The 27505-nt window shown below is 37.6% G+C and overlaps 1 protein-coding gene across 3 annotated transcripts in view; it reads left to right on the forward strand.

Annotated features, from left to right (window-relative positions):
* Positions 1-27505, forward strand: part of ank1a (ankyrin 1, erythrocytic a) — a 149993-nt gene that overhangs the window by 83945 nt on the left and 38543 nt on the right. For all 3 annotated transcript variants that reach the window (XM_017716272.2, XM_017716276.2, XM_017716268.2), the window contains 26 exons: positions 546-644; positions 731-829; positions 1312-1410; positions 3421-3618; positions 3718-3816; positions 4247-4345; positions 5213-5311; positions 7144-7341; positions 7609-7707; positions 8972-9070; positions 9834-10031; positions 10299-10397; positions 11663-11761; positions 11869-11967; positions 12181-12273; positions 12539-12611; positions 12790-12810; positions 18006-18102; positions 18351-18429; positions 19879-19994; positions 20498-20722; positions 20835-20989; positions 21471-21682; positions 23669-23873; positions 24350-24446; positions 24544-24772. In XM_017716272.2, the coding sequence (XP_017571761.1) occupies positions 546-644; positions 731-829; positions 1312-1410; positions 3421-3618; positions 3718-3816; positions 4247-4345; positions 5213-5311; positions 7144-7341; positions 7609-7707; positions 8972-9070; positions 9834-10031; positions 10299-10397; positions 11663-11761; positions 11869-11967; positions 12181-12273; positions 12539-12611; positions 12790-12810; positions 18006-18102; positions 18351-18429; positions 19879-19994; positions 20498-20722; positions 20835-20989; positions 21471-21682; positions 23669-23873; positions 24350-24446; positions 24544-24772 (3285 nt within the window). The remainder of the gene's footprint in view (positions 1-545; positions 645-730; positions 830-1311; positions 1411-3420; positions 3619-3717; positions 3817-4246; positions 4346-5212; positions 5312-7143; positions 7342-7608; positions 7708-8971; positions 9071-9833; positions 10032-10298; positions 10398-11662; positions 11762-11868; positions 11968-12180; positions 12274-12538; positions 12612-12789; positions 12811-18005; positions 18103-18350; positions 18430-19878; positions 19995-20497; positions 20723-20834; positions 20990-21470; positions 21683-23668; positions 23874-24349; positions 24447-24543; positions 24773-27505) is intronic.

Below are 27505 nucleotides of genomic sequence, written 5' to 3' on the forward strand. Positions count from 1 at the left end.
CTACCACACCCCAACTCACCTACATATCACGAAAACCATTTAACATTGATACGTTATATCACAATAAAACAACCTAAATTAACAGTCACATCAAAAGACCGTTTGTTTGTATTTCATGCTTCTAAGGTTAGGCTAAGTAATTTAACATATTAACATAGGCCAAAGTTGATTAACACTTTGCTATGTCTGTGCTTGTATGCAAGTCATAACGGTATAAACTTTCCATAAAATTACACATACTCTGAAAAGGTAGATCTTCATTAATGTAAGCATATTTTCCAGTTACTGCTACCAAAGTACTTATATTCTATTTGCAGTAATACTTAGGCCCCCTGAATCGTAGAGCCATTCAGTTAAATACTATGCTTGTATCTGTGTAGCTTGTTGTTGCTGCTGCTGAACTAAAATAATGGCATTTTTCTGATATCAAGCCTTTTCATGCATGCAGTAAAACTGCAGGCTGCACTCAGGTCCAACACATTTTGCACATATGAGATTAGACGAGATTTACTGTATGTGATTTAGTTTCCTATGACTCTTTGCAGACAGGCTTCACGCCGCTCCATATTGCAGCACATTATGAGAACCTAAATGTCGCCCAGTTGCTGCTGAACAGAGGAGCTAACGTGAACTTCACTCCCAAGGTATCTTCCTTGAATATATTCATAAACTGCTTACTCTATCGCATTTTGTTTCCAGCACAACTTTACAAAAAGTGTCTTTGTTTCAGAATGGGATTACACCTCTGCACATTGCATCCAGGAGGGGTAACGTGATCATGGTCAGGCTTCTGCTGGACCGAGGAGCAACAATTGATGCTAAGACTAAAGTATGACATAACTAACTTTAAAACAGATTTGTAGAGTACTTGCAATAACTGATAGCTTGAGCAAGGCCTTAAGCCCTAATGTAATGTGAAAATGTTTTTGTTGTTTTATATACTTGATATATATTTTAACTTGCTGTTATTAGTATAATATACTAGTATACTTTACTGGTAGACATTTTAAATTATAATCTTGCTGTTGATGTAGCCTATAAAATAGAATGCATACCATGTAGATTTAAATGTTACAAATGAGATATAATTAGTAATAATAATAAGTTAAATTTATATAGCGCCTTTTACAAACCCAAGTACACTTTACAAATAGCAAGATGGAGGGAAAAAAGTTATATAGGCATTTATTTAGGAGTTTGCTTTATCTAAAAAAAAAGTGTAGGGTAGCCTTCTTGAATACTCAAAACATAGAGCAAAATGCAGTTTTTCACAAATGTGAACAGTCATTTCAATCTTTGAACTGCTTACAGGATGAGCTGACCCCACTTCACTGTGCTGCCAGAAATGGCCATGTTAGGATTATTGAGATCCTGCTGGAACAAGGAGCCCCCATACAAGCCAAGACCAAGGTAAATAGGCACATAAGCTTAATGCCCCCTCACAGCTATGGTGTGCTTTTCACAACTTCTTGTACACAGTCAGATTTACATTTAATTACAACCCCAATTCCAGTGAAGTTGGGACGTTGTATAAAACTTAAATAAAAACAGAATATGACGATTTGCAAATCCTTTTCAACCTATATTCAATTGAATACACTACAAAGACAAGATATTTAATGTTCAAATGGATAAACTTTATTGTTTTTTGCAAATATTCACTCATTTTGAATTTGATGCCTGCAACATGTTCCAAAGAAGTTGGGACAGGGGCGTGTTTACCACTGTGTTACATCACCTTTACTTTTAACAGGCCTCAATAAGCATTTGAGAACTGAGGACACTAACTGTTAAATCTTTGTAGGTGGAATTCTTTCCCATTCTTACATTCGTTGCTTGATGTATAACTTCAGTTGCTCAACAGTCCGGGGTCTCCGTTGTTGTATTTTGCACTTCATAATGCACCACACATTTTCAATGGGAGACGGGTTTGGACTGCAGGTAGGCCAGTCTAGTATCCACACTCTTTTACTACGAAGCCACGCTGTTTTAACACGAGCAGAATGTGGCTTGACATTGTCTTGCTGAAATAAGCAGGGACGTCCCTGAAAAAGACGTTGCTTGGATGGTAACATATGTTGCTCTAAAACCTATATGTACCTTTCAGCATTAATGGTGCCTTCACAGATGTGCAAGTTACCCATGCCATGGGCACTAACACACCCCCACACCATCAGAGATGCTGGCTTTTGAACTTTGTGCTGATAACAATCCAGACAGTCCTTTTCCTCTTTGGCCCGGAGGACACGACGTCCATGATTTCCAAAAACAATTTGAAATGTGGACTCACTTTTCACTTTTCCACTTTGCGTCAGTTCATCTCAGATGAGCCGGCGGCCTTTCTGGGTGTTGTTGATATATGGCTTGTGCTTTGCATGGCAGAGTTATAACTTGCACTTTTAGATGGAGCAACGAACTGTGTTCACTGACAGTGGTTTTCTGAAATGTTTTTGAGCCCATGTGGGAATATCCTTTACAGAATGATGTCGGTTTTTAATGCAGTGCCGCCTGAGGGATCAAAGGTCACGGGCATTCAATGTTGGTTTTCTGCCTTGCCGCTTACTTGCAGAGATTTCTCCAGATTCTCTGACTCTTTTGATGATATTATGGACTGTAGATGATGAAATCCCTAAATTCCTTGCAATTGCACATTGAGAAACGTTGTTCTTAAACTGTTGGACTATTTGCTCACGCAGTTGCTCACAAAGTGGTGAACCTCACCCCGTCCTTGCTTGTGAATGACTGAGCCTTTCAGGGATGCTCCCTTTATACCCAATCATGACACTCACCTGTTTCCAATTAACCTGTTCACCTGTGGAATGTTCCAAACAGGTGTTTTTTGAGCATTCCTCTACTTTCCCAGTCTTTTGTTGCCCCTGTCCCAACTTCTTTGGAAGTTGTTGCAGGCATCAAATTCAAAATTTGTGAATATTTGCAAAAAACTATAAAGTTTATCCATTTGAACATTAAATATCTTGTCTTTGTAGTGTATTCGATTGAATATAGGTTGAAAAGGATTTGCAAGTCATTGTATTCTGTTTTTAATATATGTTTTACACAACGTCGCCTTCATTGGAATTGGGGTTGTACATATATATATATATATATATATATATATATATATATATATATATATATATATATCCTCCACATGTCCATGTGTGAAGGCACTGAAACAATAACTTAAACAGTTAAAACTAGGCATGCTGTATGGAGGACAGAGCACCACATATGTGTGGAGAAAAGCCTGAGTTACAACAGTGAATATCGACATTGGTCTAGTACAGTCAATATGTGAGATTTGTATTCATCAAAATGAAACTAGAGTAAATTAACTAAAATAAATACAAATTAAGTGGAATTTAACATCATTGCCTGCCCCCATATATGTTTGACTCTTTATTCTTTATTACATTACAGAATGGTCTCTCCCCAATTCACATGGCTGCTCAGGGGGACCACATGGACTGTGTGCGACAGCTCTTGCAGTATAATGCTGAGATTGATGATATAACATTAGACCACCTGACACCACTACATGTGGCAGCACACTGTGGGCATCACCGCATGGCCAAAGTGCTGCTGGACAAAGGAGCCAAACCTAACACCCGTGCACTGGTTAGTTCACGTACACACTTGAGTGTCTTGTGTAAATGGAATTAGTTTAGCCACATTGTACATGGTTTACTTATCACAGCTTTTCATGCTTATGTTTAGAATGGATTTACACCTCTCCACATAGCCTGTAAGAAAAATCACATCCGTGTGATGGATCTACTCCTAAAACACTCGGCATCCTTGGAAGCTGTGACAGAGGTAATAAACAGGAAAAAAACATCCACAATAGCGAACCACCAATGCTAGTTTTTACATTTATAAAGAGTAGTGAAATGAAATACAGTATTTGCATGCTTCTCTGTTAATCTCTGGACATTTGTGTCTAAGCATTGAATGTGTGTTTTGCTTTCATTCTGGTGATGAAATTAATCCATTGACAAATCCATTGCATGAATTCAAATCCATATAACATTGTGATATCTGTTTAACTGATGCCTGTATTACCAAAATTAGTTTCAATATTAGTCCTGTATCATTAGGCATGCTTTACACAGCATGTACCCCATTTTTATCACGAATGAACAGAACAGGACCCATTTTTGAGCCTCGAGGCACACCTACTTATACAACAAAGTGTAAGAATGGTCTCTAATATGTAGCCGGTCATTTTCTGTGAACATATCTGTAGTCGGGGCTCACCCCTCTTCACGTCGCCTCCTTTATGGGCCATCTCAACATAGTGAAGATTCTGCTGCAGAAGGGAGCCTCTCCAAATGCCTCAAATGTGGTGAGTCACAGACTCTCCCACAACCCTGGGTAATACAGAGAGTGCACAAAAAATGTTTAGATTTCAGAAAATCATTTCATCAAAAGGTACTTAGGTACCTTAGTCCCTTGCTCTGGGGCTCAATGGCAGCAGCTTATATCTGAACATATTCACACTGCGTCTTATAGCATCTATAGACTGCTGAGCCGCTGCCACCTATAAGAACTTTCTACAACTTTTATAACTTTAATTTAGATAACACCTCACACTACAGCTGATAATTTTTGTTCTGTACTCTATTCTGCACTAGGGAATAGAGTTCCATTAGCAGCCAAAGAGTGAGGCCAATGATATCGTGTCCATTAGACTGATGAATTGAGCAGTGCTATGGAAATGCATTGACGATATTCCAGACTAACCAGAACATGTGAATGGGAGAGATTCAGGAGATAGCTGAGTTTTGCTGTGAAGCAAAAGAACTTAGTAATTGTACAGTGTTTGAATGAAGGAACAATTTGCAGCATGTCATTTTGATTCTGTCCTAGTGCAGGAGCCAAGTGACAAGAACCCAAACAGACCACTGCATGGAATGACTGACTAGTTAAAGCTGATCTCCTCTGTAGCACTCAAGGCTGCTAACTGCAGAAATATTAATTAGAAACAGGCGGTGGGAACAGAGATGGTTTGAAAACATTTCTAAATCTCCTTTGCTTTATTCTTTGACTCCCCTGTGGTGCAACTGATAATCAACTTTGTACTATAAGCACGTCCACACCTTATGTCAGTTGTAAAGGTGCCATATTCTGAAGTTGTATGACTCTAAGATGCAGTTATTTCATGGTACTCCAAATGTATGTTCGTCAGAGGTTAATTTGTGTGTGTTTATAGAAAGTGGAAACACCCCTGCACATGGCATCTCGAGCAGGTCACTGTGAAGTTGCAGAGTTTCTGTTACAGAATGCAGCTCCAGTGGATGCCAAAGCCAAGGTACAGATGTTCCCCACCCACACTGAAACAAAATGTACTACATTTTGTTCCATCAATATTTCTATAGACTTTATCAAAATCTTCAGTTCAATTCAATTCAACTTTATTGTCATTATACAATACATGGTAGTAGAGTATAACGAAACACTATCGGGCTACTTTTCCAATGCAGTAATTAAAGATGCATAGTAAACAGTGCAAAGACAAAAGGCATTAAAAGACAGACAAAATGTGCATGGTCAGTAGGTACAGGTGTCGAACGTAGACAAGATATGCATAGGCAAGTGTTACAGGTGTATTGGACGTATAGACAGTTAGTGTATAGTCAGATATTCAAGTGTATCAGGTATATAGACAGAGTGCTGGTGAATTGCAGTACAGTACAGTAAATGCAGAAGTACTATTGGTAAAAAAGAGATGTAAACAGTGATCTGTATATAAAGTGTACAGTGCAGGTACAGAGTAGCAGCATAATGTTCAGGTAACATCTTAAATAAACAGTAACAGTATAAATATATAAATATTCTAGAAATAAGGCTCAGTCAGAGATGAAGTGCACAGCATACGGTCCTCTGAGTTAGTGGAGCTCAGTGTGTAGTGTTGCTGGGTGATCAGGCTGATCGGTAACAAACTGTAGTGTTGTTATTAAGCACAGGTCGATGCTGCCGGTGTGACTTGTTTGACAGCTCGGGGATAGAAACTGTTCTTGAACCTGGTGGTTCTGGCTCGGATGTTCCGGTACCTCTTTCCGAATGGCAGAGGATGGAACAAGGGGTGGCTGGGATGTGTGGGAGGACAGCTCTATGGGTGGGAGGACAGCTGCGGTGATGTGTTGAGCAGTTTTGACCATCCTCTGCAGGGCCTTGCATTCAGCAGCAGTGGCGCTGCTGTACCAGACGGTGATGCAGCTGGTCAAGCTGCTCTTCACTGTGGCTCTGTAGAAGTTGCAGAGGAGCTGTTGTGGCAGGTTGACTTTTTTTAACCTTCTGAGGAAGTGAAGGCGTTGTTGGCTTTTCCTGATGATGTGGGATGTGTTGAGCGACCAGGTGAGATCCTCGGGTATGTAGACACCAAGAAACTTGAAGCTGTTCACCCTTCCACCCCCTCGACGCTCAGTGGTGCATGCTCTCTACTTCACCTCCTGAAGTCAACAATCAGTTCTTTAGTTTTGCTGATGTTGAGGGAGAGGTTGTTGGCAGCACACCACTCTGTGAGGAGCTTGACTTCCTGTCTGTATGGTCCTTCATCATTGTTGGTGATATTGACTATGATTGTGGTGTCATCCGCAAATTTAATGAAAGTATTGGAGCTGTGTTTTGGAGTGCAGTCATAGGTGTACAGTGTGTAGAGCATTGGTGAGAGGACACAGCCTTGTGGACAACCTGTGCTGAGTGTGAGGGAGGGGGAGGTGTGTTCACCCATCCTAACACACTGGGGTCTGCAGGTGAGGAAGTTCATAATCCAGCTGCACAGGGTGTGACTTATTCCAAGTGTGTTGAGCTTGGAGAAAAGTCTGGAGGGCATGATGGTGTTAAAGGCGGAGCTGAAGTCGATGAACAGCATTCTCAGCAATCTTGTAGTTTTCATTAGTTATGAATTTTTAACATTTCCATATATGGAATTAAGTCCAGCCACTAAAACATCTTGGTTTTTGAAGGAAATCATAGTTCATACCAGTCAGATATAAATTGGTGCTGAGCATTGTAGGGAGGTTTATATAGGACCCACCTAAAGAAAACATACACCTAAAGAAAACATAAAGCCTACATGTGCACATGTCAGACTATGTACTGAATACAGCAAATTGCTTGAAGACTGCATGCCTCCTATAGGATGACCAGACACCGTTGCACTGCGCTGCCCGCATGGGCCACAAAGAGCTAGTGAAGCTGTTGCTGGAGCACAAGGCCAATCCCAACTCCACTACCACGGCTGGACACACTCCACTACACATCGCTGCCAGAGAGGGACACACACAGACTGCCCGTATCCTGCTCGACATGAATGCTCAGCAGACCAAGATGACCAAGGTAGAGCTTGATTTCAGCCATACCTCCTGGCCTTTGCTTATGGGGAAATTAGTAGTTTACTAATAGAGTTGATTTTAGAAAGCTTCTCTTCTTAAGACACATTGACCTGTTTAGATTACGATACTTAGATGTGTCATGCTGTATTTCAAATAATACTAATACAGCTAGCAATGAAAGCTAATGTAAATTAGCATGAGGTCAACATAACGAGTTCCTTTTTTGCCTTTTTTTTTCATTTAAATTTGTTTTGAATGGTATTTTTTGCAGAAAGGCTTTACCCCCCTCCATGTGGCAGCAAAATATGGGAAGGTGGATGTTGCAGAGTTGCTTCTCGAAAGAGGGGCAAACCCTAATGCTGCAGGCAAGGTGTGTACCCATTTACATACTTACAGCTATAAAGGAATAAATAAATGTTATTGGGCAAGTGACTAATAAACTTACTAGTTTGCAATTAGTGTTCCCTAAATTTTTAACATGTTAATCTCATTGTTTACCTTGAATGTGGTGGATAGTTCATTTTGTGGAACATTTCTTTTAGTTGTATATTGGAAAGTTCTATATCTCCACTCTGTATTAGAAAGCACAAAAATACTGTTATTTATTTCAACTGATTTGGGAAACTGGATTTTACAAATCTCCCTGCCAAATTGGTATTTAGACAGTACACTTGTTCCAATTTGGAACTTTCTCAGGCTCATAACCTTTATGCCAGCAGTTCCTCAGTGAACCAGTCCACTCGCCAAACAGCCCTTTACTGAAGGTGCAGCAGTTGCTGCTGGTTCAGTCATGGGCAAGCAAATCCAACAAACAAGAAGCATATAAACCATTGTCACAGTTGTAGTTGTTGGTTCCTTGCACTCTTTTGGAACTTCAAATGTTCAAATGTTAGTGTGAATAATTTTGTTAGTTGCTGGATTGTGCAAACCTTTGTAGCCATGTGATCATTAAACATTAATAGGGAGTTTAACCCTCATTTGCTGCAGTAGCAGCCTCTTCTTTTTACATTGTATGTTGGAACTAAGAGCTGGCAATATGGCAAAAATATGCACAACACACAATATGCTTTACCATATTAAGTTTTCCTTAAGTTTGAAACCATTAAATTGGACAATTGGACGCTGTCTGTGCTGCAGGCCATTATGGACAATGGCTCCCACCCACTCTACAACATGGTGATAAGACACAGGAGCTCATTCAGTGCAAGACTCATTCTACCGAAATCCATCCATTCAGCTTACAGTAGTTTACTCATTCATATTGAAGTTTCAAGCAGTGTTTTGGCCTAGACTGCTTTTTGAATCAGGCTTAGCACATGGCAGCCAATCAGAACAGAGCTGTTTTATCTTCTGTAAATCATCAAAAAAAAAACAGTCTTAAATTGTCCAACACTGTGAGGCTTTGATTACACTTAAGCACAAGAGCATTAGTGAATCAGGTGCTTGTTGGATAATTAGTTCTGGATCAGAAAACCCATTCCAGTGCATCCCAAAAGGCAGTGAATAGAGCTCAATCACTCCAGAGTAGTTCCACTGCTACACAGCTCAGGGCAGCTTAATACCCCTGTAGCTGATGCTTGAGAATTTTCATATAAAATTCTTCTGTTTGTTTGGTTATTGATGCTTTCATGTAGAATGGGCTCACACCATTGCATGTGGCTGTTCATCACAACAATCTGGACGTGGTCAACTTACTGGTTAGCAAGGGCGGATCACCACATAGTGCAGCAAGAGTGAGTAGATAACCACAAAGCCTTTACTAACATCTGAAGTAAATTCAGTACTGCTTCACCTTACAGGTTTTAAACAATGAAGTGCATTAATGCAGTTTTAAGCTTGTGATTATTATAATATATATATAACGTAAACATACAGAAGAACATAAAGAACACATAGATCTTTTCAAGCTTTTCTTAAAGTGATGATTCACCCAAATTAGATTAACACATTTTTTTCCATAGACGTAGTGAATCAGCCAAGTTTGGTGTCTGAAGTTTTACATTGCTGTTTAACTAACAGTATAATGGAAAATTGTATTATGAAAACTGCATGGCTAAATCATCACACCCTGAAAACTAAATTGACTAACTTTTTGACATACTTTTGTTCATGTCTATTTAAATCGGTGTGTTACAGTGTCTTAAACCCTTTAAGCAAGTCTGTAGGACATTACTTGGAAAATGAGGAGAATGTGTGATAATCTAGGCATGCATTTTGCACAGTACTGGTAACTAAAAGTTCCCATTACTTATTTACTACATTAGCCTAATAGTTCTGGTGGCAAACTAAAAAGAAACTAAAGACTCTGTGACTTTGGCTGATGATCTACATTTGGGATAAGAGGAAAATTGTGTAAATTAGATTTTTGTCTAGGAAACCATGAAGAAAACCAATATCCAAAGATGTATCTGTATAACTTTGTCATTAAAAAGGGTACTTATTAAATATTGATCATGGTTTTATTATATAATAACAAATTAATCTATTTCTCCGTAGAATGGCTACACTCCTCTCCATATTGCATCCAAGCAGAACCAGGTGGAGGTTGCCAGTAGCCTGCTGCAGTATGGTGCCTCCGCCAACGCTGAGTCATTGCAAGGGGTCACACCCCTGCACTTGGCCTCTCAAGAGGGTCGAGCAGATATGGTCTCCTTGCTCATCTCCAAGCAGGCTAATGTTAACCTAGGCAACAAGGCAAGTGTACTTTCTTTTGCTAAATTTTCAATTACAAAGAACACTAATAATGCCCTAACGAGGAATCACATCGCCACAATGTAGGGAGATTTGTTAACATTTTCTGATTGGAGCCTCAGTGTTCAGGCTTCAGGGTCATGGATAGAGTTTTAGCTTCTTTGTGTGTAAGGCTGTCCTCAAACTTCTACCTAATGCAGCAACACATCTTTGCACTATCTGTCAACAAGTAAAGACAAGCCACTCTCTATTCTCAAAATCTCTCCTCAGAGTGGCTTGACTCCACTTCACCTTGTTGCCCAGGAAGGTCATGTGGGCATTGCTGACATTCTGGTGAAGCAGGGTGCATCAGTGTATGCTGCTACACGGGTAAGATCTCATGCCAGCTTTGGCATTGTTAAAACATGGCAGCCATGTACTTTCATTTATTGGTGCTTCTGCATTTGCTAAAGAGGACAAATCCATTAAGGTGTGACCCAGCCCATTTTCCTGCAGCAGTTATAGAATCTGCATGAACTTAAATTAGGGTTTATTCTTCATTACTGCAACATAGCAAGATGGGACTTCAGATCAAGATGAGCATGCTATGGTCTTTGCTGCAGTTCTTTATGAATGTAAAAATATTAAAAAAGCAAAACAGAAAAATATTAATGCCTTTGAACTTTGGTGCTTTTGAGAATGGATGACAAAGAAAATAAACAATTGGATTCTTGACCAAATTAAGCCTCACCTTTCACTCAATGCCCAGATATCAAATCTGAAGTGCTCTATGAATATGTTATGAGAAGAACCAAGTCATTGGATAAGCAAGAAGATGGTTGGACTCAAACAGAAGACATGAAATTCTAAAGAAACACTACTCATATGATGACACTTAATAATTCAGAACTAAACAGTAAATGAATATTTTGGGGGCAACAGCCATGATGCATATACCAGTTAGTTCCTCCAGGAATTTGTGATCACAAATTCGGGCAATGAACTCTCACAATGTCTGCAAGAGCTCACAGTTTTTCCCCATCCTAGCGTTATTTTCTCATTAAATAAGTACATTGTGTAAGTGTTTTCACAATTATTGTACTTGTGCATTTTTGTGCCACATGCCAGTAAGCCACAAACAAGGAAGATTTGCCATTGTCCAGGCAGGGCAAAACCAGTTCCTGAACATTTTATATTAAGGCAAAGTGGAGACTGTTTTACTAATTTCAAAGTAGCACACTGCTACTGGATGTTCTACTGAACATAGGTGAACACTAATTTATCCTAATCCTTTGTTTGATTGTAGAAATATAATGTTTTTAGATTAGATCATTTCAGTCTAAAATATTAAAATATTGCCTTGTGAATTTCAACACCAACCTGTTAAACTAACAAATTGCAAATATAGCTGCTAATGTTGATTAAAAACTGCTGTAAATCCAGTGTCGCAGTCGCAGTAATCACAAAAAGACACAACTTTCTAATTGACCGATTGAAAGTTTCAAAGATACTGAAATAACAAACTGTCTTAATGACCATATCTGTTACAATGGTTAATGAAAGTGTAATGAATTTGCATCTTTCAAAGTTTGAAATAACAAATTGAGTGTTATTATCTAAGTTATGTAAAGTAATTTCTTCTTGTCTTTTTTCAGATGGGCTATACTCCACTTCATGTGGCTTGTCATTATGGCAATATAAAAATGGTGAAATTCCTCTTACAGCAGCAGGCCAACGTTAATAGCAAGACGAGGGTAACCAACAATTATTACATATTGATTATATTTTATATTTTCAATATGTTATATTTTCAAAGAGTGTTTCAATGCAACATTGAGTATTAACTTTCTTTTATGTGTAGGCGGGATATACACCTCTTCACCAGGCTGCCCAGCAGGGCCACACTGACATTGTGACATTACTTTTGAAACATGGTGCACAGCCCAATGAAATTACTACTGTAAGAACATATTTTTTTGTTTTTAAATATTTACTGCCACTCTGTTCTGTATCACTAGTTGTCCATTCATGGTAGAAATTTGTAATAGATAGATAGAACTTTATTGATCCCAAAGAGAAGTTGATTAATAAATAAATGTTAAAAAACAACATTAGCTCCAGGAAAATGGTATATTTCTAGTAAAATATAGCGTAAACTTTTCTTCTCCCTCAGAATGGTACATCTGCACTGGCCATTGCAAAGCGGCTTGGATATATCTCAGTCATTGATGTCCTTAAACTGGTTACTGAAGAAACAGTTACTATGGTGAGTCACCCTAAAGATACTAAGTTTATACAGTTTATGCGCTCGTAGGCCTAGAGTATTACTGCAGAGCTGTGGCCCAGAAGGAATTCAGCACTCCTAATTTGTAGTTTTCTTTAAATGTCTGGAAATAAATTCTGTGAAATAGAAATATATTTAACACATTCACTAGTCTGGTAACATGTATTAGTTAATATTTATTACTAAGCATAAATAGTGTTGATGATTTAGTATCATGTGTATCATACTCTAAATATCTCCTTCATAGACTACGATTGAAAAACATCGGATGAGTTTCCCTGAGACAGTTGATGAGATCTTGGATGTTTCTGAGGATGAAGGTAAAGCGACAATCTAGTTTTTTTTTATTCTACTTTTTTCACATTAATAATTCATTAGTAGCCATTATTATTGTTCCTGAAAATGGAATGGCAAACTTCATTTGTAAAAAGAGCAAGAAGAGCGGATTGGAGAGCAGTTTTCAAAGAACTTAAACTGTGATCCTCTTGCTTTTTCTAGGAGTCGCACAACTAACGCTAGGTATGAATGTCATCTTTATCTTGTCTGTGTAGTGACCATTGATTGCTACACCATTTCGAGCACTAAAATAGATGTAACAAACTTGTTCTCACCCACATTCTCACACTTGTGATAGTGGTGATGGTGTACCATTAGCATGTATTCATCAGTAACCAAGCCAGTATCTTCTCTTTTCTTGTACATTTCTAACCTCTACCACTAATCTAACCTTTACCACTAAAATACTCTCCTTCTTAACCCTTGCTCACATTATCCCAAAGCAGACCAGTTTTTTTCACTTTTATGCTGACCAGTTATTCAGAACATCTCTTTATTATTTATTATTGTGATTTGGTGGCATTGGATTTTGCTTTCATAGTTCCATGAGGGTGAATTAATGCTATTAATGGGTAACACTTTTGAGTTGTCCTTTGTAGATAATTAATAAACTTTTAACAGAGTATCAGTAACACATCAATAACATATTGGTGAAGTAGCAGCAGTCAAGCATCTGAGTACATTGAGGTAAATGACCTGAAGATGCGCTGATGATATTTTGCTTACATTAAGTGGATGTATTGTTGATATGTTACATGAACAACATATTACTTCCATTCAGCAACCTAACCTTACCCATCTTTACACAAAACCTAATCCTAACCTCAACCCGAAACCTAATTCTAATTCTGGCCCTAATCCTAACCCTATTAGTCGTGGGCTGGAGGTTAGGGAACCAGCCCTGTGACCGGAAGGTTGCCGGTTCGATCCGCCCAGTTGCTTCCTGGGTGCCGTGGATAGGGCTGCCTACTGCTCCGGGCAAGTGTGCTCACTGCCCCCTAGTGTGTCGGTTCACTAGTGTGCATATATGTGGGTGTTTCATTGCACGGATGGGTTAAACGCAGAGGTCTAATTTCACAGTGTGCAAAACACAGTGACAAATGGTTGAAAATTCTATTCTAACCTCAGCCTCAGGTTAACATAACACTTCTGACTTTTTTCATTGTGTTTTAGACCAAATGATACCAAAAGAGAAGACTAGGGCTTATCAAACACTGGTGCATTCACTAGATCGTTTGATTGTAGTTATTAGAGTAAAAAGAAAGAGGCACTAATGTAGAATAATTTTCAACACTTTATTGCTGTATATATATTATTTTTCTTGAATTATGTGGTAAATGTTATTAATAATTATTGGTAATTATATATTAATATTATATTGTTAATTAATATTAATATTAATAATCTTTTTTTTCTTTTCGTCACATTTATCATTATTGCATATTTTGTTCAAATATTTATACCAACATGCAGATCTGACTAGGAATTTTAATGACACAATGGAACGATGCAAAATCCATTGTAACAGGCAACAAAATTTAATTGAATATGTATGACATTTCTATTTCTGTTGATAATGTCAGTTTTTTGTTTTAATACTGACATGTAAAGCATGAGATTTGACTATTTTTTACATTTAAATTGCAGTTTGTAAGCTTTAGCCTCCTGATATTGGTCCCCCAATTTGCACCCTTGCTAAATTTCAGTTCCTATGCTGATACAGTGCCCTTCACAAATATTGTCATGCCTGGTAATTATGAGCAAAATTTGCTGTAAAGAATATTCTTAATTATTTATTCTTTTTGATCTTTCATTCAAAATATTAGCAAAGGTCTAAAGTTTATTTAAGATATGGATTGAAAGAAAAAAGTAAATCTTGTCATGAAAAAAGTATTTTTCTTAAACCTATGTATGCCTCATTTGTTGGCACCTGTAGAAATTCTTAAGAGTGAAATCTAAATAAAGTATATTCCCATAAATATTTTATGTTTTTAAGTTCACCTTAGCAATTTGGAGAAATGGTCATTCATGATGTACTAATTCACTGTAGGATATAGATGAAATGAAACATGGGCAAAAAAAAAAAGCATCATATGCGTTTGGGTCTAAACGTTACCACAAAAGGGGTAAGGACGTGATGGGGACTAAAATGGTATGGAATTGTGTAAATGGGGAGGGGAGATTACCTCATCGCCCCAGAGGGGAATAAATAGTGATGTTTATAATTTGTTTAGAATTTATTTCTAATTTATTTAGAATTGATAAAAAACAAAAAAGCTGCTCAGTGATGATGACAGTTTCGGAATTTAGTGTAAGGAACTGGAGAATGAACTGCTGGCTGTGCAGTGAGTGAGCGCAACTCATTACTCTGATGCAGCAACAAGCTGCTTGTTAAGGAACTATAATTTGGCGGAATTAACTGCTAACATTAAAACATTAAATGCCACTTTCATGGCCCAATTTATTAATTTCTTACTTCATTTATTTAACTGTTGTATAAAAGCAATAGAACATTCGAGGTCTGCCAAATCACAGCTGTGGTGTCACTTTGCAATAACACACTCCCTCTCATGTTCTATTGCTTATTACTTTATTCCACTTGCTTGCTAGTTACCTAAACAGTCAACTACAACAAAAATAAATAAATAAATATGGACAATAAACCACAGTTTTAAAGCCATGCTTATAGCCAGAAAAACTACATTTTATTGAAATTTAGTAAGAACTTAGTCAAATGTTTTATTGATAAAAATGCATTACAAACTTTGTTAATTTAGCTGGTGGGTGCATTCTGATTGAATGCTCCTGTTATCAGCTGTCATGTAGAAAATTGTGTGCTGATGTGAATAATGCTATTCCCTTCCTTGCAGCAGACTGTGGTTTGAGTCCCTGCCCAGTTAAGCATGCCTCACAACACCAATAAGTGTCCTTGGGCAAGTTTCCTAATGCTATATTCATCTAGCTCTGTAACATAATTAGATTGCAAGTTATGCTGGATAAGAGCGTCTGCTAGATACATAAATGTAAATATAAATAATTCACTCCTCAATGTCCCCTCCTCTTCTTCTGGTATGAGTGGCCCCTTGTGTCATAGGGCAAGGGCATGTTTAAAAAAAGTATTGAAACCAGATCAGTATTACACTATTGCTACAACAGTGTATGTGTAAGCTACTCTACCCACCTCAGAGGTTAACTGGAAAATACAGTTTTCTATCCACAGAGTCAGTGAAAAAGATATATTATGTGCAAACCAGGATTCATAGTGCAAACAGCCATGATATATTTAGTTACTGGTGTAGTTAACTGACAGCTTGTCACCACTGATCTAAATTTAGAAGATGTTGTCTTCCACTAATGTCAAACAGACATTTCCCTGTATTAAGTGAACCAGACATATGCAGTCACATAAGTATTTACTTTACTTACTCACGACACCAGCTCAAAACAACCAAAAACAAAAGTAACCCAGTAATACCTGTAACTCACAACAGGACAAAGTTTCTTTATGGATTTGTTATGTATAAACAGCAGTGGATTTCATCTGATTAGCATGGGTTGAGCTCAGGTAAGTGGATTTGCAGCCTTTGGGAAACAGAAGTTTAAAAATTCAATTCTAGCCAGTGATTTCAGCAGATACTGAATATAAAATGGATTTTTCTTTTGAACTGTTGGTCTGTTTGTGGAGATTGTACATGGTTTTTAATAAAAAGAAAGTGCATGTATGTTTGAGTTAACTATTATTTGAATGTGGAGTGTGCTTCTTCTTAAGAAGAGATTCTTATATCTTGGAAACTGAAATATAAGCTATTTTCATAGGTTATTATTATGAATTCCTTTCTTTGAATCTTTGTGGTGTGTAATACAGTCAGTCTGCAGATTTTCCCCTTTGACTTATCCAGCAACTCTTCAATGTTTTTTCTGAGATAATGAACAGTGGTTGAACCCTGAAATATTGTAAATCACCAGCTATTATTATAAGGGCTTCTTGTACAAGGAAATCTGTGAACAGTGAATATGTCAACTAGATTTGAGATTCACTTGCCAAAATATATATTTTTTGCAGTGTACAGTCACATGCAAAACACCCAAATTATATATATATTTTTAAGTGATAATAGGTTAGCGCATCCTCTAAAGGGAACAAACAAATATTGCATTTTGGTGCACAATTTAAGTTTATTGATGTTAACTTATTTGGATAAAGTACACTACATGCCTAAAATATTTTTGGTTTTGTTTTTTTGTTTCTTTTTTTAATGTGATATTCAGCAAATAAATAGCAATTGAGCATAGAAGTATGCAGGAATTTGTTCCCTGTACAGGATTTGAACTCTTTTTCACTGGAACAATTAACAAAACAATGAATTCAACAAAAAGGGAAGACAAACTTCTGCACATGGCTGTATATAGTTTATAGTATAGTTTAGGATTGATACGGAATGAATAGGTGACGCATTCATTGTTGGGGACTATCTGAGACAATGATTTCACAGAACATTTCGTCATTGTCTTGCATTTTAATGTAGAATAGGCCTCATTTATGAAATGTGGGCAAAGCAGAATTATACGAAAAGTGTGTTAAGTTGTGATGTAATTTCCAGCAAAATTTTCATTAATTCCTTACCACTGCATTTTGTGATTACCATATCATATTAGAATCTTCGTAATTGGGTGAGTGTCAAAGTGCAATATAAACATATCTCTGGTGAATTTGGTCTTAATTTTTCTTGAATCCCTCACTTTTACAGACGCTTTCACTAATGAGGCTGGCAGTTTTGTCATGTGGTCCGTGTGACAAAATCACTAACTTTTTTTCTTGTTTTCACAACAATTTCTCTGAAGTTCCTTTTTTGCCCCATTTCACTCACTTGTCCTGTCTAAAGCCCTATTTAAGATGAATTAGTTTAACCCGAGGAGGTGATTTAATTGAAATGACAAGATTTTACTTCTGTTTGAATTTGCATGTCCTTACTTTGCCACAAGATGTTAGACATAATCACTGGACCTGGAGCTCCCCCAGTAACAGAAATCCTGTTCCATCTTATATTAACAGGATAACAAAACTTGTCAATAGACACTCTAATGGAATAACAAAACCTGCTAGTAGTCTCTGCATGTTGTTGCATGTAGTATGGCTCCTGTTGCAGATGCATACACTCAAGCTGTTATATTTCAATCCACCTGTGGTCTTTTTGGGGAACTGTTGTGAATTATCCGGCTAAAGTCAAAACAAATTACATTACCAAACCTCCACTGGTAAAACTATTTCAGCTCATACAGTGCTTAGGAAATGGCATATTGTAAAGCCTTATGTTTTCTTTCTTGTCTGCTTCTGATTCTCTGACTCTTTTTTCTTTTCCTCCCTTCCCTTGCGGCAGGCGAGGAGCTGCTGGGGACAGAAGGTGCCAGGTACTTGAAGATGGACGACATGAAGGACCATGATGAAGATTTCCTCTCCCCCAAGCCAGTGCTAGAGTATGAGAAAGGGCTGCAGTAATGTTATTGGACATTATGCAATAGTAATCCGGGGAGAAAAAGGCAGACAATAAGAAGGCAGAGTTGCATCTGCCAAATCGACAGGATATTATTTACAGTAGTTTGATTTACAATGGAGAGATTTAAAAACAGGGATTATGAAGTTGGAAAACCAAATAGTGAATGTTATTCCATTTTAATAAATTTATCAAAGCCTTGCTTAACATTTTTTCTATGTCCCTCAACAGAAACTACTCACCTGCTCTTCCAAGGATTCCTTGTGTCTCCCCTGAAACTGTCATGTTGAAAGAGCATGAAATGGAGCAGGTATACCTCTTTTTGTTCAAATCTCTGACATCAAAACAATTTGATTAGGTTACAGTTTTAGAGGAACTGGTTCAGTGCATCATAAAATTTTAAATTTCACTATAATTCTGTCTGATTTACAATGAAAAGTGCTATAAATACACCCAATACATGCCAATATCAAACTGATACATGTATGTTTGAATAGAATTTGAATAGAATATTGTTAACTGATTAGAATCAATTCTAAGTAAATTTTTATGCCCTTATTGTTACCCATGTATAATATTTATAAATCGCCACTCTGTCAGGACTTTCTGAAGAGCTTTATATTTGTCAGAAGGCCAGCATGTTTAGCTCAGGCCCCCAGCTTTTGCCATAGATGTATGCATCTATAAGTAAGGCTGCTTGGGCATGAGAGAACAATTTGAGAGAATCTCTCTGTTCACTTCCATTCATTTCAGGCTGGTTTCAGTCCCTTACTAAAAGGTACATCTGAGATGTTTTAGGTCACCATATGACCCTGTCCTCTTCTGCAGACTGGACTGTCTGTCATTTGATCCACCGGCCTGACCATCGCTTTATAGCCTCAAAATAATTTTTTTTCTCTGTAAGAATACTGCACTAAAGTAGAGGTTTCCCAATGGTATAAGGAATGGAACTGTTTAAGTACATAAATAAAAATAATAAGAAGGCATGTGTTAACAGTAATTCTTAATTAATTTAAATGAGATTCAGCTATCAGAGTACATACATTTATGAAGTGGATAGACATTTTTATAACCTTTTGGTTTTTCATCTAGTATTTTCCACATACCTTTTTGTTTATGTATTCACTTATTCTGTAATGTATGAATTTTATGTTATTTATAAATTATTTTGTTTGTAAAATAATAAATTAATAATAATATTAATAGCACATTTACCTTATTTAGATTTATTATAAGCATTGTAAAATGAAAAATATAACATTGAAAATGTGTGTGTGTATTTTTTTAATAAGTCATTTTTTAATTATAGGTGTTAGCAAATAATAAACAAGTTATATTAGTTATAATAGTAAATTCATTATATGGTTCAAGTGTATTTGTCATGCTAAATGTTTGTGATGTTAATGTTCAGTGGAGAGCTGCGTCATAAAGGCACCTGGGCCTATTATTAAGTGACCCGATTGACCTCACCTGGTCCCCACTGGAAAAAGTGGGATGACAGATTCCATTTCATAAAGACTGTCAGTGGTTTAGCTTTATTCATCCTCTTTTTTCCTCTCAAACCCCATTGCCCTTTAAGCCACTCATACATTTGAACATAGACAAGTTCACCACAGCATATAAAACTTACTTTAACCATTTATGGGTGCAAAACCTAAAAGATAAACAAAGGTCAACAGCTGTAGGATAGTATGGTGTATTTTGTATTGCTTTCTCTGTATTTTGGTCTTCAATGTCTTTCTCTCATTTGCCCATACAGCAGCACACCCCTATCCCGATGCCCAAAGATTATGATGAAGACTCTCTGATCCCCAGCAGTCCAGCCACAGAGACTTCAGATAACGTCAGTCCAGTGGCCAGCCCCATCCACACTGGGTAAGGGCAGATTGTGGTTTGTTCAATACTGTACAGTTGTTAGAATTTTACACTCTTAACAAAGATGGTTCCTGTAACGACAATTGTTCTGTATAGAACCATGAACACTCTGAGGAATAATCAAAAGTATTTGTATGATTATTTTGTGAAAAAACTAAGCCAAAGTCATAGAATGGATCTTACAAGTATACATCGTAACAATAGCAGAACCCGTTTTAGTGCTATATAGAACCCTTTTAAAATAGGTTCTGTATAGAACCATATACAACATATTCTCCATCAATCTGAGGAACCATTAAAGGATGTAAATAGTTCTTTGAGTGTTCATGGTTCTATTTTCTATCTATAAAAACTCATGAGGAACCATTTTTTAACAGTATATGATGCAGTGACAAGTGACAAAAATGCAATCATTACGCTATTGTTTTTGAAGAGCCAGCACAGAGCCCTACTGATTTTTTATTGTGTGATTACAATAAATAGCTTATTTCCTAATTTTGCAGCTTCCTGGTCAGTTTTATGGTGGATGCTAGAGGTGGCTCAATGCGAGGAAGCAGACATAATGGTCTGCGTGTCATTATCCCACCGCGGACATGTGCTGCCCCCACGCGCATCACCTGCCGCTTGGTCAAGCCCCAAAAGTTGTCCACTCCACCCCCCTTGGTGGAGGGTGAAGGACTGGCCAGCCGAATCATCTCCCTTGGGCCAGCTGGCATGCAGTTCTTGGGGTGAGTACTGGATCTTGACCAATCTTCACGAAACATCTTGTTAAAAGTAAATCTTGAAATCCTTAAATTTCCTTGAAGCAACTTAAGCAACCACACACCATTTTCTCTACAGGCCTGTGATTGTGGAGATCCCTCATTTTGCAGCACTTGGTCGGGGAGACAGAGAGCTGGTGGTGTTGAGGAGCGAAAATGGTTCTGTCTGGAAGGAGCATCGCAATCGTTATGGCGATGAAGTGTTGGAGACGATTTTGAATGGCATGGACGAAGGTAGGAGCTTATGTATAATTTAGTTTCAAATACTAATGTTATGATTGCATTGAAAAATCTTTAACCATGATTCCTTTTGGTCCATTTTTTTTATTCACTGAATTCACCAATGTGACTAGGAACTACACAATACCAGAGCATAGATAGTACAGATATGTACATAATAAAGACTGATTGTTTGTTTACTGAGTTTTTACATTTGAAAAAAAACAGCAAAAGAGAATTTTCTTTTGGCCAAGTAACCATTTGTAATTGAATTATAATTATAATTGAACAATTGTAATATTCATTGAAACATGTAATCACAAAATGAGTCACAATGCATTTTTACTCTTCTACTAGTTTTAGTAGAGAAATTGTTGCTTGTTAACTTTCTACACTTGAAGAATTTAAAATTTGAAAGCTCACAGCATATTTAGCCAATTTGTCATTAATATGGCATTTAAATGTTGTAAAATCTTTTCTGCATTCTCTTTCTTAGATTTAGAAAGTCAGGAGGAGCTTGGAAAGAAACGGATCAGGCGCATCATCTCTACTGACTTTCCCCTCTACTTTGCCGTGGTCTCCCGCATCCAACAGGAGAGTGAACTGATTGGCCCTGAGGGGGGTCACCTGACCAGCAAAATTCTACCCATGGTTCAGGCCAGTTTTCCTGAGACAGCCGTCACCAAGAGGGTTCGTCTGGGACTGCAGGTGAGCTGGGAGGATGAGAAGGAGGAAGAGGGAGGACAATGGTCATCTTGATGTAGCACTGCCTGCCTTATTTTATGCCTTTCCAGATTTTTAGATACTACTTCTGTTTGATCATGTCACATGTTGTATTCCTTCATTGCAAATGAAATGATATTTGAGTTGAGCAAATATCACATATAAATGTCACGTTAACTTTTGATCCTGTGAAACAAAAGGAATCCCATTGTCATTTTATCAGGCTGGTTTTGGACAGGACATTACATTGATATTTAAGGTGTGCTCTGTTTAGTAGCAAAATTGTATTTTGGGGAGGAAAGTGCACTGGATTAGTTAGAAGAGTGTGTCAAAAGGGATATAAGGCATAAGGTGCAACATTTTGTTGATATTTGAGTTTAATTCTGTTTAAAATCTGATACTTAATGAAAGTGAATTATTGAATGCCTGTTTAAATGGTCTCTAATTATTGTGAGCCACCTTTATCTAAAAACAGTTTCTGTAATGTTACACTGATAGAATGTTTTTTTTTGTTTTGTTTTTTTCACATCTGAATGTGTTTTTGGTTAAGTTGATGAAAGTAAGAGTAAGTGCTTAAGAGGCTGAACCAGGCTCTATGATGAGCAATGGGAACGTGCCATTATAACCATCAGTGAGCTTTTTAAATGACTGATACTTCAAAAACATAAACATTATGCTTTTGAAAGTGATAAAAACTAACATAGTTTCACTTATTTATTTCTAGCTTTAAGTTTCTGTATTTTCTCAACCACATAATTATATTGGTTTCAAGTGCATGTATTCAGCTCTCATGCTACTGTAACCACAGGCACTAACCAAAACTTTTTACTACCAATATTTGTGCCTTTCCATGTTATTTCCTTTATTTATACAGTGATAAAAACTAACATAATTTCACTGATTTATTTCTTCCTTTAAGTGTCTGTATTTTCTAAGCTACATAATTCTACTGGGTTCAAGTGCATTTATTCTGTTCTCATGCTACTGTAACCACAGGTCCTAACCAAAATTTTACTACCAATATTTGTGCCTTTCCATGTTATTTCCTTTATTTATACAGTGATAAAAACTAACATAATTTCACAAATTTATTTCTTCCTTTAAGTGTCTGTATTTTCTAAGCTACATAATTCTACTGGGTTCAAGTGCGTTTATTCTGTTCTCATGCTACTGTAACCACAGGCCCACAGCAAAATTTTGATTACTTTTTACTGTCAGTATTTTATCTGTGCCTTTCCATGCTATTTCCTTTTATTTATATCTTTACTGAACATTACTATTTAGGTTTTGAAATTAAATATAAACTTGAAAAACTCATATTGTATTTTGTAAATATTTGCACTAATTTTAAATATAGTCACAATTTAAAAAGTTTTATAAATATGCATATATAGTCACAATTTAAAAAGTTTTATAAATATGCAGGGTCCAAACACTTTTCTTTGATGTGAATATTTCAAATTATTTGAATGAGATTTGATTTAATGGAAACTTTTGTAACACTTTTTTACCATAATAAATATACCTGTCTTACCAGAACAATTGTGTCTTGCTTGCTATTCTGTTATCATCATTGCCAAAATCATTAATATATTGATGTCTTCTCTTTCTTCCCTCTGCTTTATCCTATATTCTGTGCCTCTCCTTTTCTTTTGCTGTATGTTTTCTGATCCACAAATTCACATATTCTGTCCCACTTTTTTTCCTTTCCATTCTTTAATTCTTTTTCTTTCTTTCTCCTTACTTTTTTATCACACCAATATCATACCAACATGTGTAAACTAATTTCTTGTCTGTCTTTATTCTTCTTTAAATTACACATCTTTTGCCACATTTTGTCTTCATCCTTTCTCTACCTCCACTTCCATTTCATTTTTTTTCTCCCAATGCTTCACCTTATCTGTTCTGTTCCTCTCCAAACATGCCACACTGCTATCCCTTGTCCCCTTTGCTTCCATTCCTGGTCCCCAGGCTCAGCCGGTCCCTGATGAACTAGTGGCTAAGCTGCTGGGTAACCAGGCCACTTTCAGCCCTGTGGTGACCGTAGAACCAAGGCGCCGCAAGTTCCATCGGCCCATCGGGCTCCGCATCCCTCTGCCCCCCTCCTGGAGGGAAAGCCCACGAGACGCTGGCGAGGGAGACACCACCAGCCTTCGTCTTCTTTGCAGTGTCATTGGTATAAGTCTGTCCTGTCATAAATACTGGGTTAAAGATATAGTTAGCATAGAGAATAATTTCATATTAGAGTGATCCTTTAATTAGGGGCATATTTCATGTTTTACAAAGTGTTCCAGCATCTTCACTTTAGTATGCAATCATGCTGTCATGTTATAAGAACGGCAGTCAAAAAATGAGTTGTGATTTACCATAAACATTTGTGATAATTCTCATTTTGTAGACAAAAAGGATACAAACTGACTACTATGCTTTTGTATATATATGATGGGAAAAAAATTAAATAACCCTTTAACGTTGATCACTTTACCTTTGTACATGCGTAATCTAGATTGGCAAAGCAGAGTGGAGTACTGTCAACATGTTAGGAAAGTGCAGAATATTTAGTGTTTCCACTGAAAAAAACATGATGTAAAATTTCAGTCAGAATGAAAACAGAATTACTTTACTTAACCTCAGGCCCTCTGCATTTCTTAGGTGGTACTGCCCCAGCCCAATGGGAGGATATAACTGGCACCACCAAGCTCGTATATGCCAATGACTGTGCCAATTTTACCACCAATGTGTCTGCACGGTAAGACAAGTATATGAAAAAAAATTGGAAATTACTGTTTATGCAGTTTTGGCAGCTTTTTGTAACTTCTTTTACTTGTTGTTTCTCTTTGCTGCAGTTTCTGGCTAGCTGACTGTCCTCGAACTGCAGAAGCAGTTTCCTTTGCCAACCTACTGTACCGTGAGCTATCAGCTGTGCCATACATGGCCAAATTCGTGGTCTTTGCTAAGATGAACGAGGCAAGGGAAGGCCGATTACGCTGCTACTGCATGACTGACGACAAGATGGACAAGACCTTGGAGCAGCATGAGAACTTCACTGAAGTGGCCCGCAGCAGAGACATTGAGGTCAGACACTTTATTACAGTGTGTTATTGTTATAGAGTTTAAGGTGTTTATCTGAACAAAGTTAGAAGTGCATCAGTGGAAGCAGAAGGACACAAAGCCTATGAATCATAGAGAGTCCAATAACAAAAAAAAACAGCAACATTTTAGGTAAGGTCCCTACTTACTGACTTGAAACACATTCAAAGCTTTCCCTTCACTGAGTTTGCAGTTTATTAGTTTGTTATCAGTTTATGAGTTTGCAACACAATCCAGTATGATAATGTGTCACTTTTGGCCTTCATTATGGATTCTACATTGTTTTAGAAGTGCTATGCGGGAATGCTGTACCATTTGGAAATGGCTGCTGCAGACTGGACAGCAGAACAGTCTACACCCTTAACCACATTACTCTAGATGCTTGATAAACTAGATATCCAGCTCTGTGCAGACAACTGAAGCAATAAAAATTCCTGTTCCTGAAACCTTTTGGTGATGATATGTGCCTTATGACATGGCACACTGTCATGGTGGAAATGTATGTCCAAATGAGGACAAACTTTCGCGGAATCTTTAAGGCCACTTGTTTTGTCCATTCTAGCACTCAAACACTAACGACATGTGTGCCTGGTATATACACTGCAGTAACTCAGTTTGGCTTGTTGGAATGTACGCTATATGTCCAGTGTGTTTATGTTTGCAAACACCTGCTTATCCAGTGTTTCTTCCAAGATCAAGGGGATTAACAGGAAGTTTATGTCTGCTTTCCTGCATTAATAATTTCTACCCTTTTGGAATGGGTTTACACTAGATGTTGGAATATTGCTACTGGTGGTACTGCAGTTTGCAGTTATATTTATGGTGTTTGCCAGACAAAATGACTTATAGTTTTATCATGTTACAAAACAAGGCAAATATAATGTTAGGCATCTTTCCCAAGGACCTTTATTGGTGTAAGCTGCGTTCTAGTCTAGGTGTAAACCTAGACTACAGCTGAGGTAGGCTGTGTTTTTCTGCCACTGTGTCATAGGCCATTCCAAAGTAATGAACCCTTTGTATACAGCCTAGAAATGCAGCCTACATTCAGGTTACCCACAGTCCTCTGTGCATGAAAAATGCAAAGGAATAAAAAACAGCACCAAGAAAAAGGTGGCAAACAAAGCCAGTGGAGCAGAGTTTGTTTAAAAATGTAAGTTGTTCATGTATGTGAACTTATCTTTGTTACGTTAAAGTGTAAAATGACTTCATCCATCAATGACAGCTTTCATCCATATATCATGTATTGTCCATTTATCATATTTTATTTAGAAGTATTTGTATATACAGTATCTCACCAAAGTGAGTACACCCCTCACATTTCTGCAAATATTTTATTATATCTTTTCATGGGACAACACTGTAGAAATGAAACATGGATATAACAAAGTAGTCAGTGTACAACTTGTATAGCAGTATAGATTTACTGTCCTCTGAAAATGACTCAACACACAGCCATTAATGTCTAAATAACTTGCAGCACAATTGTGCACAATTGTGTTGTTGTCCCTCTCTGGTGTCATGTGACTCGTTAGAGTTACAAGGTTCCAGGTGTGAAAGGGGAACAGGGCTGTTAAATTTGTTGTTTTGGGACAATTCATACTGGCCACTGAATATGGTCAGTCATTGTAAATGGTAAAGAACTCTCTGAGGATGTGATATGCAATAAAATATATTCATGAGTGCTGCCAGCATTGCTTCAGAGGTTGAAGAAGTGGGAGATCAGCCTGTCAGTGCTTAGAACATACTCTGCATAATGCATCAACTCGGTCTGCATGGCCATCGTCCCACAAGGAAGCGTCTTCTGAAGCTGATGCACAAGAAAGCCCATAAACAGTTTGCTAAAGACAAGCAGTCCAAGAACATGGATTATTGGAACCATGTCCTTTGGTCTGACGAGACTAAGATAAACTTGTTTGGCTCAGATGGTGTCCAGCATGCACGGCGGCACCTTGGAGAGAAGTACCAAGACAACTGTCTCTTGCCAACAGTCAAGCATGGTGGTAGTAGCATTATAGTCTGGGGCTGCATGAGAGCTGCCGGCACTGGGGAGCTGCGGTTCATTGAGGGAAACATGAATTACAACATATACTGTGAAATTCTGAAGCAAAACATGATCCCCTCCCTTCAGAAACTGCGCTGCATGGCAGTTTTCCAACATGATAATGATCCAAACACACCTCCAAGATGACAAATGCCTTGCTGAAGGTAAAGGTGATGGACTGGCCAAGTGTGTCTCCAGACGTAAACCCAATTGAGCGCCTGTGGTGCTCAAGCGGAAGGAGGAGGAGTGCAAGGTGTCTAACATCCACCAGCTCCATGATGTCATCATGGAGGAGTGGAAAAGGATTCCAGTAACAACCTGCGCAGCTCTGGTGAATTCCATACCCGGTTTAAGGCAGTACTAGATAATAATGGTGGTCGCACAAAATATTGACAGTTTGAGCACAATCTGGACATGTTCACTGTGAGGTGTACTCACTTGTGTTGCCAGCGATTTAGACAATAATGGCTGTGTGTTGAGTCATTTTCAGAGGACGGTAAATCTATACTGCTATACAGTTATATATATATACAGTGCTATGAGTTATATCCAAATTTCTTTTCTATAGTGTTGTCTCATGAAAAGATATAATAAAATATTTGCAGAAATGTGAGGAGTGTGCACCTTAAAGTAGTAAAATCCACTAATTAGAGGAAGTAGCTACAACCATTTGTGTG

The sequence above is a fragment of the Pygocentrus nattereri genome, chromosome 20 (genome assembly GCF_015220715.1).
Source record: "Pygocentrus nattereri isolate fPygNat1 chromosome 20, fPygNat1.pri, whole genome shotgun sequence".
In the NCBI taxonomy this organism is placed as follows: Eukaryota; Metazoa; Chordata; class Actinopteri; order Characiformes; family Serrasalmidae; genus Pygocentrus; species Pygocentrus nattereri.